Raw genomic sequence first — 9,547 nt, 5'->3', positions numbered from 1 at the left:
TACTTGTGTACATCTGGGTACCTTGCCTCCTAGCCCCCAGGGCCTATTCCAGGCCAGGACTTGGAGTTGGCTTCAGGAATCTTCTAGTAACCTAATGAATGAATGTGTCTGGTTGTGCCTCTAGAGGTCTGAACATGACCTCAAGTCTCAAAGACTGAGACTTGCCTGCCTTTCCTCCACTGTGCCTTGTGGAGTTCTCTTACTCCCTTTCCTTCTCTAGCAATAAACAATTACTGACCCATGCCGTCCTCGTCTGCCCCTGTGCAGGGCCTTGACTCTCCCTTCAGGATGTCCCATGCCTTCTCCCTCCAAGCTCTCTGGAGAAGAGGTTGCTCAGTTGGCCACATTTCTGGCCGCTGGCACCAGGAGGCAGGATTGCCTTGCCAAAGTTCCTGCTTTCCCTCCTCATTCAGAAGCACCTTCTCTAGGTTTGATGGGTAATTTTATATGTCAGTTCGACTGGGCTAAGGATATCGATTGCTGGTCAGACATTTCTGTGTGTGTCTGAGAGGGTGTTTCCAGAAGAGATGAGCATGTGAATGGGTAGACTGAAGACAGAAGATTGCCCTCAGCAATGTGGGTAGGCATCATCTGATCTGTTGAGGGCCCAAGTAGAACAAAAAGACAGAATAAGGGTGAATTTGTTTCTGTCTAAGCTGGGACATCATCTTCTCGTGTTATTGGACCTCTGTGCTCCTGTTTCTCAAGTCTTCAGACTCAGACCAAGGCTTACACTATCACTATCCTCCACCTTTTCAGGCCTTCAGACTCCGACAAATTACACCACTGGCTTGCCTCATTCTCCAGCTTGCAGACAGCAGACTGTAGGACTTCTCGGCCTCTATAATCTTGTGAGCCAACACATGTATATCTGTATGTCTCTATCCTATTTGTTCTGTTTCTCTGGAGACTCTGGTTAATATATTAGAGATGCTCAGGCCATTCCCCACCATCACCTGCCTCCCAGCCACACTCCTGTCACCCCCATGATTCCAAAGCAGCCCATCTCCCTCCTGAAGGCACTGGCCCCTGGCTCAAGCTTCTCCCCACCCCAAGGACTACTGCCATACTGGGAGTTCCAGAGCTTATACTCATAGAGATTAAGGGTGTCAAGCTGGGGACCAGGCGCTGAATGCAGCCTGCTGACCTATTTAATTTGGCCAGAATTGTGTTTTTTGAAGGCCCAAGCAGGGGAGGGACCCTGGGACCCTCCAGCCATTCAGAGTTCGGCTCCATCCACATCCTGTCATTCTGCTTCAGCCGCCATGCCTGTGTCCACACTGCCCTTGTGTTGCTAGGAGCTGTGCATCTGAGACCCTCCTTCACCTCCCTTCCTAGCTCCCCCAGTCTTGCCCATGTGCAATATATAGATAGGGCCGAAGAAGGATCCTATGACCTGGGAGCTCAGGTCCCTCCTTCCTCTCCCTTCCTAGCTCCCCCAATCCAGTTCCTGTGTTCTCCTCACAGACCTGAGACCCTCAAGCCTCCTCTGCTCTCCCCACCTTCTTCCAGGCTTCCTTTCTTCCCTCTCCGTTTTCCTACCCCTGCCTCATCAGCCCCCTCAAAACCCCATATCTCCCTGTTCCCAGCCTTAAATGAATCTAACCATCCACCTTTATTGAAATCATCTTAAAAACGAGATGTTAAAAGTTGCTTAACTATTTGCTTTCCCACAAACCTCCAGAGATTCTTCCAGAGCCACAGGACTGGTGGCACTAAGGTGAAGGCATGTTTCCAGAAGGCCCTATGGACTCTGCCTTTTATGAGCTTCTGCAACCTCATCTCTTCCTGTCCCCTCTACCAGCCCTGTGACATAGCCTGCGTGCTGAACTCCTGGTTTCAGCCACTGTAGCCCCTCTCATGTGCCTGTGCCTGTTTAATAGCTGTTCCCCTCACTCATTCTTCCCTTGGCTGATTCAAGTCTTATTTCAAAAGCCAAAACTTTCTTTGGGTGGATATGCTTTTATGTAAGGACAGAGAGCAAGGCCAGCAAGGATGCACCACAAACAGATAAACAGTTGCTACCTCTGTGGAGAACCAGAGGCATTCAGGATTGAGGGAGAGATTTGGTCAAAGGGTACTTTAGCCTCATCTGCAAAGCTTCTACTTTTTACAAGGAGATTGGATCATTGATTTATTACTTGTGAAATATGAAAACAAATAAGCCAGTTCAATACAAGGAGCCTTCCCCAGACTTCCCAGGCAGATGGAGCTGTTTCCTTTTCTGGGATCAAATAGCACCTTCCCCCTGTGTTCTAGGAAATGCTGTTTTATTATAATTTGTTTGTGCCTGTCTTTCTCCTTCTGAGATGGGGAACTCCCTCAAAGGTAAACTTCATCTAATTCACGCTCCCAGTGTCTAGCAAAGTGCCTGGCCCAGAGCAGGTGCTCAGGGAGTGCTGAATCCAATCAACGCCCCTGCTAGCACACTCTTTTAAAAGTGCTTGCTAGGGGGCAGGCCTGTTGCTCGTCCTGAGAGGCTGATTAGAGCCGTGTTCAGCGTTCAAGGAAGAAGTCTGTCTGGGAGTCCGAAACATGGACAGAGTGTCCAGGACATTGGGTTGTATCAACATGAGGACAAGGCTTTATCAGCATATCACAAGGCCAGGATCCAGTGCAGTGCCACTGCCTTGTCACTTGGCATGCTTCTGAAGCCACTGCTACCTCAGCAGTTAATAGAAAGGCAAGGGATAGATCGCCAAATGTTGAACTTGTCAAGCCTAGCCCTGATGTGTATCTCTAAGGTGGAGAGGCAAGCTCAAACAGGGTGGGCCAGGAAGGTAGGAATTAGGGACACTCAAGATTGGCTCAGAGTGTCCCAGGCTGGGAGGACTGAGCAGCTATGTGAGGGGACTGGAGAAGGCACCTCAAATCCCAGTTTAATGATGGGAGTCTGTTGCTTTTGCAATTTTCCAGAGAAATATTAGCTCCTAGGTCACGGGATCCTTCTTCAGCCCTATCTGCCTATTGCACATGGGCAAGAGGGCAAGGGAAAGGCTTTAGTGGGTCAATCGGATTGGGGCTAGAGAGTGGGTGGGGGTGGCTTTTAGAGTTGGTGAAGTGTGTGCCACGTGGTCAGGGATGTGCCTTTAGACTTGGATGTGCATGTGACAAGGAGGCTGCACAAAGGTCTGATCAGTCTCTCTTCCAAGAAAGCCCCCAACCAGCCCCTGTATGCCACGTGTTCCTGGAGTCTTAGGGCAATGAGACCAGGTACTCCTGAGGAGATAGCCACAGTGGTACTGGCAGCAGGAATTCAGTGAACAGCCTCCTTCACCCTCCCTTCTCCTCGCATCCCATCCAGCTCCTTCCCAGCTAGCCACCCACAACCCTGCCATGGGCCTCAGAATTGCTAAAGGGACATCAGACCATAGTACACATCATTAGATCTCAATGAAGAACACCTCTAGTTGGCCCGTCTCTTTGTAAGTAACTTTATTTTTATTTACAACAGAATTGGTGGCTTTATTCCTCCATCTTTAGGGACACTTGGCATCAGCAGCTAGATGGAAAGTCCGCAGTGAAGTCAAACTCATTCTGCCCCAGCCACAGCTCTGGAAGCTCATTGGCTCGGTCCAACCCCAGTTCCACCACCAGCGACATCAGCACCTCCTCATCCACCGGGTCCGAATCGATGATAGCAGGGTTCTGGGCACCAGCAGAAGGAGAGAGTGATTCCGCCCCTCCCGCCTGGGCCCCAAAGTCCCAGTTTTGCAGGGGCTCTGCCTCCCCGGGTTGGCCCGGAGTGGCGGCAGCCATACCCTGATACTGGCTGTTAAGTTTCTGCAGCTGCATACTAGCCAGCAAGTGAGGGGTGGGGTGCAGGTTGAAGGATGGGGGTTTAGTGGGAGGGGTGGCGGTAGGAGAGCCTATTGGAGATCCTGAGGAACTAGTGGGAGCCCCACTGGCCTTGGTTCCATTTGAGGCTACCCCAGGGTAGTGCAGAATGGCCACTGCTTTGCGATCTTTCACCGCAAGGTTGGAGTAGGCCATGGAGCTCATCTCTTGGTTGGCATCCTAGAAGACAGAGAAAAGCACACCATAGTAACCCTGCTCCTGGCTTGTCCTTCACCATTCAGCAGATTTAGAGGGTTCCTACCTGCACTTCATTTAGGACTAGAGGTGGAGAGGTAGCAAGAATACCCCCTTGAAAATTAGGCTCCCACCTCAAGCATCCTTTTGCTGCCATGGCTCTGAGCACTGAGGCCAGACCCCAGTTCTAGTGCTGGAGCATCTGCTGCCCTAAGTGGGTTCACCGCTTTCAGCTCCTTCCCCATAGCCTCCACCTCATCACCATCCTAAAAAGGGCACCTGCTGTCCCTCTTCTCAGACTCACTTTAGTCTCTTCAACAGAGTGGTTTTGCTCCAACTCGATTTCTCTGCTCCCTTCCCTGCCATCTTTCAACACCCCTAGTGGGTTCAATCTGACCACATTTAGGCAGAAGCTGTTCTCATTCTCTCCAGAGATAGCCCTGTTGTCTCCTCTCTGCTCAAGGACACTGGGTAATGCACCTAGGAGGGCCTGGCCCATGACCCCGGAAAATTTGTCTTTCCCTGCCTTATCTGCAAAATGGCAAAAATTACCTCCTTCGCAGGTGAGGTGCCACCCTTGACATCAAGTGCAGGCCTCGACGTTGTTGGCATTTCAGAGCCTTGGCAGAAGTTGGATAAATTGGCAGGAAGTGATGCTGCCAGCTGGAGCTGTTGTGCTGCAAGTGAGGAAGAAGCAGTGGTAAGGGCGAAAGGCTTCAGTGACCAACAAAGCACTAGCAAAGCCCGAAGCAGGGCAACGCCACGCAGCTACGAGGCAAGGATGGTGACTGGGTTAGAGCCAGGACCAGCGATGACCCGAGCACAGGGAAGAGATCAAGCTGGAACTTTTGCCTGAGGCAGGAAAGGTGCTTGAATTGGCCAGGTACTGCCCAGGCAGCCACCTACCCATATCACCAAGATGGGACACACTGCTTCCTCATGCAAGTGACTTCACATTCCCAAGTTGTATGTGTGGGGGTGAAGGTGGCACTGTTCCCGGTTTGGAGGACAGGAATGTCCCTGAGTAGACAACATATTGTCTCAATGGGCTACTAGCATCCAGACTGGAGAGCAGGGGCCTCCACTGGGACTAGGAGAATGTGGGAAGAAGTCAGGGCAAGGAAGACCTAGAAAGCTAGAGGTTGCAGCACAGGGAAGGAAAAAGTCCCCAGTGCAAATGTCATGGAGCTCCAAAGCATGGCCTTGGGCACGCCTGTGAGAAGCCAGGCTGATTAGGGTAGTCTGGGGGCTCTGAGGCAGCTGGAGCCAGAGAAGCTAGGAATGTCTCACTTTCCTCCATGTCTCAAGCCCCTTCCAAGACAGCCCCAGCGTTGGGCTTTCCTAGGATGCCTACCCCAGAAACCTGAGTCCAGCCATTCCCATCTATAGTGACAAGTGAGGCATGGAGATTCAATGGCTTTTTAGTCAGGGAGCAGCGGTTCTGGGAGCAGAATCTAGCACCCCTATGCCCATATGCCTCACCTGACCACTGGCTAAGTCACCATACCTAGTTGGACTCAAAAGGCTTCCAAAGAAGTGATTTCCTGGCTCAAGTGCCAAAGGATAAGGGAATGAGGGCAAAATAATACCAAACCAGAAAATAAACAACCCTCTGAAAATCTCAACTTATTTTCCTAGAGGCCTGTTTACAAAGAAGAAAAAATGTCCCATAACCAGGCACAGTGGCACCCTCCTGTAGTCTCAGCTACTCAGGAAGCTGAGGTGGGAGGATCACCTGAGTCCCGGAGTTTGATACCAGGCTGGGCAACATAACGGGACCCTATCTCTAAAAAAAAAAAAAACAAAACCCATATATTCGAGCCTTCATGATCAATTAGAGATGTAGAATTTCATATTTATAAATACCTCTTGGTCCAGAGAATCTTGAGGACCTTAAAAAGAGTCTCTAATCTTTCCAAGGAGGCTAGGATTCTCCATGACACTCTCCACTCCACAGCGGTCATTAAGAATCTGCTTAGACACTTCTAGAAAGTGGCCACTTACTACCTCTCTGTATCATCTTTGCATTGCTTACTTGGGTGGATGGCGGGGGGAGAGGGAAAAATAGAGAAAAAGGTAAACATTTTTTTTTTTAAATATGAGGAAAAAATATCAGCTGTTGGGTCCCGCATCATCACTTGATTGAAGCCCTGCTCCTTCTCTGAGGCAACCGTAGAAAAATATTTCAAAAGCAAGTGATCACCGACAAGGAGTGTAACACATGTCGTCTTCAAGAGCCCTAGCACGATCAGTATCAGACAATTTTCCTGTCCTAAGAAAAACGTCTGGGGGCCCTGTCCATCTTTTCCCGTTCCTATCCAGCCTTCACCCTCCTTTTTGCCGCCTGGTACCCGAATGTACAAAGCGAAGAAAAAAACAACAGGAGCAGCAGCAACAACAGCAAAACCAAAAGAGAAACATTAGAAAATTCAAGAAAGAACGAGCAAAAAAACTATCTCTATTCTGATATCAGTTCGTGGGGGAAGACCATTTTACCGCGCCTCCCTCTTCAGTCTGGGAGCTCCCCCAGAAGAGACCCTGTGTCCATTCAGATCTTCTGCCTTCCATCACTGACCCACCACCCACCCTGACCCCAGCCTGGGTCTGTGCTCCATAGGCGCTCAGTAAGTGTTGTTGAATGCGTCTGAAGAAGCAATCGCATTTCCATCGGCATCCCTGGCTCTGCTTCCCCGGTTTTCTGCCCTCCTCCACCACCCTCTAGCCTGTTCGTGGGCAATACTTGGCAATGCGGAAACGTCCCAGTCCGCTCTCCAAGCCGCGAGCTGACCACAGCGAAACGGCTGCGAGAAGCGGCTGGGAAACCTAGAGCAACAAGTGCCTCCTCGCCGGCTGATTCCTCGCGGCCCCCCGGCCACCAGTTCCCAGTCCCGCCGCCCGATCTTCGCTTCAGGCCTTCCCTTGGGCGAGCAGCCCCCTCCCGCCTAGACAGGGGTGGGGAGAGGAAGGAGAGAAGAGAGAGGCAGGTGGGGGCCTCATCTTTAACCTGTTGGGGGACCAAAAGTTAAAATGGCACCAACCGGATGGTTCCATCTCGATTGCTATTTTCTCACTCAGAAGGAGAAATTTAAAATCCAAACAGCACTGCGGCTTGGCTTGGACGCGCTCTAACCAGACCAGTCAGTTTCGCCACCTGAAAACTAAAGGCCCGTTGTTTGCGGACAGCTCGGCTGCCCTCCTCGCCGCATCCCAGATGGAGCCGCGGAACCGGGGGCGGCCGGGAGCATCCCCTGCACGGCGGGCGCGAGCACCCGGACCACCGGGGCCCTGAGCGTCCGTTCCCGCAAGTGCTGTATCCCGAACTGATCGTAGAGACAGCATGGACAGGCAGGCGGGAAGGGGCGCGGGGTGTCGGCCTCCGCGGCGAGTCTGCACTCCGACGCCGGCGGCGGCCACTCCCGCGCCTCATCAACACTTACTGAGCGCCCGCTGAGCATCCGACGCGGCCGCAGGCTGAGCCTACCCCCTAGCCAAGCCGCCTGCGGTCAGTGCTAAAACCCCGCTAGGAGAAGAGTTAGAGAGGCTCGGAGAGGTGCGGTAACTTGCCCAAGGTCACAGCGCTAGAAAGTGGCGGAGCCGGGATTCGCAGCCAGGTCTCTCTGATTCCAAGTCCGGTGCTCTGCGAAGCAGGGACTCGGCGCGCTGCTCGCCAGCCCGCGTTTATAGGGAGAGGGGTGTGCGCGTGGGTGTGTGTGTGTGGGCGTGTGTCGGGGGAGGGGAGAGCTGAGGTCGACTGGGCAGTAGAGGCAAGTTGCCCTAATTCGCTAACTTCCATCCCGCAATTCCACTGAACTCGGCCCGAAAAGCCCCTCTTGCCTCATTCCCCGAAGGAAATCTGAGCTTTGTGCAGCTCCGGAGCCAGAGCGTCCAGATGCGGTCCGGGCGATTAGCAAAGTCGGTGGAAGCCAAGCTGGAGAAAGCGCGGGCGCGGGGAGAAAAGGTGCTGCCGTCTCCCCGGGAGAAGCGGGCGCCCGGCCCCGCTGGCCGGCAGGGGGTCGCGCTGGCGAGCGAACCAGAGCGCTGGCGGGCAGGCGGGCGGCCCCTCGCCCCCAGCAGAGCAGCTTTCCAACAGAAAACAAGACTCCCCAGAACCCTCCGGCCCGCCTGGCGGTCGCCCACTCCCCACGCCCGCTCCACTGGAGTCCTGGGCCCCGCCGCCCACCCAGGCGCCCAGCCCGGCGGCCCGGCTTACCTCTGAGAAGCCGCCTGCCCTAGAGAGAGGGAAGCGCGGAGCTCGGTGAGCCGCAGGAGAGGCGGCGGAGCCCCCAGCCCCTGGCACGCACGCCGCCGCCACCGCTGCAGCGAACCGGTCGCGCTCAGCGCCCGCGGCCGCGCCGGTGGCCACCCGACCCCTGGGCGCCTGGGAAAAGCCCGCACCGCACCGCGCCGCCGCTGCACCGCACAGTGCCGCGCCAAGCAGCCCCGGCCCGAGCTGGTGCCCGCCCGCCCGCCCGCCCGCAGCTTCGGCGCCGGACTCCGGGGCGGTGGCGGTGGCGGCCACCGCGCTCCTTTCCCGGCGCTGGGGACCCGGCTCTCAAGCCCCCATTGCCGCCCGGAGAGCCCTGACGCACACGCACACGGCAGCAGACTGGCCTCGGCTAGGAATCCCAGGAAGGACAGACCCTTTTTTCCCCCTTTTTTTTCTCCCCTCAATTTCCACGTCTTTATAACCGGCTTAGGGCATTATTAGCACATGTCCTGGCTCATGGGCGAGTTGGTGGCAAAATCTGAACTGGATACTCACGGAGGGCCCGCGCGAGTGCTGTGCGGTCCGCTGCTCTCTTCCTCCTCACCGGGAAGGGCCCCTCGCCGGCGGGCTACAAGAGGGCTGCCGGGCAGAGCGAGCTTCCTCTCGGCAGCTCAGCGGTGCCCCTTCTGCAGCTGTGCCGCCGGGAACATTTTTATAGCAGCGGCTGGCGTGTGTGGCCCTTTAAAGGCGCTCGAGCTGGTGCAGTCACCGCGGATCGTGTGAAAGCAAAGGGCCGGCTGGGGAACGGAGTCCACGCGGCCACGAGGGTCCGGCAGCCCTGTGGACCGGCCACGGCTCCCGGGGTGGGGCTGGCGAGTCCGGGTTATGGGCACCCCTCGCCCGGAGCCCTGGCCGGTGCCCGGCTTCTAAAGCTGTCGGGGGCCACGGCCCGGGACACTGGCTCTCCCCACCGCCCTGCGTGGACTTGCCCAATAAATTCCACTTAGTAATTTCACTGAGGCAAAGGAGAGCCGTTAGTGTCTGTTTTCTGACCTAAATCTAGTCGGGGGCCAAAACGGGCTTCAGGGGTTTTGGGAGAGAGCTGTGGGCTCAAGGAGTGACCTGGAAGAGAGGGGCGCACACGGGACGGGGGAATGGTCACTAGTTTTCTGCAGGGCTTTCTTGGAGCCTGTCTGCCTTTTTGGGGGCTGTACTATCTCATTCGTTGAAGAGCTGAGGCTGGGGGTTCCTTTTCCTCTTGAAGTTGCCAGATTTTGGGCAGAGTCGCATGGAAGGCCTATATGGCAG

The 9,547-nt window shown here is 54.7% G+C and overlaps 1 protein-coding gene across 7 annotated transcripts; it reads right to left on the bottom strand.

The window, feature by feature from the left end:
• Window positions 1–3,410: 3,410 nt before the first annotated feature.
• Window positions 3,411–8,957, bottom strand: CITED1 (Cbp/p300 interacting transactivator with Glu/Asp rich carboxy-terminal domain 1). Of its 7 annotated transcripts, XM_025372363.1 has the most exons (5): window positions 8,795–8,920; window positions 8,243–8,261; window positions 7,071–7,190; window positions 4,585–4,709; window positions 3,411–4,017 (listed from the first exon to the last, which is right to left on the bottom strand). In XM_025372363.1, exons 3-5 carry the CDS (start codon window positions 7,081–7,083, stop codon window positions 3,496–3,498), a joined length of 660 nt encoding a protein of 219 aa, XP_025228148.1. In that variant the 5' UTR covers window positions 7,084–7,190; window positions 8,243–8,261; window positions 8,795–8,920; the 3' UTR covers window positions 3,411–3,495. The 7 variants fall into 7 exon arrangements, with proteins under 7 accessions (XP_025228148.1, XP_025228147.1, XP_025228149.1 ...); XM_025372362.1 differs by lacking the exons at window positions 8,243–8,261; window positions 8,795–8,920 and adding an exon at window positions 7,597–7,686; XM_025372364.1 differs by lacking the exons at window positions 8,243–8,261; window positions 8,795–8,920 and adding an exon at window positions 7,597–7,684 and having other exon boundaries at window positions 7,071–7,183.
• Between the last annotated feature and the right edge of the window lie 590 nt (window positions 8,958–9,547).

The sequence above is a fragment of the Theropithecus gelada genome, chromosome X, assembly GCF_003255815.1.
Source record: "Theropithecus gelada isolate Dixy chromosome X, Tgel_1.0, whole genome shotgun sequence".
In the NCBI taxonomy this organism is placed as follows: Eukaryota; Metazoa; Chordata; class Mammalia; order Primates; family Cercopithecidae; genus Theropithecus; species Theropithecus gelada.
The sequence above is the reverse complement of the archived record's forward strand: the minus strand, read 5'-3'. Positions and strand labels throughout refer to the sequence as shown.

Bases quoted from the DNA above. Each gene is read 5' to 3' on its own strand.
- CITED1 (XM_025372363.1), bottom strand. The intron at 4,018-4,584 runs GTAATTTTTGCC...TCTGTCTTCTAG, and splicing joins GCACCTCACCTGCGAAGGAG to GATGCCAACCAAGAGATGAG.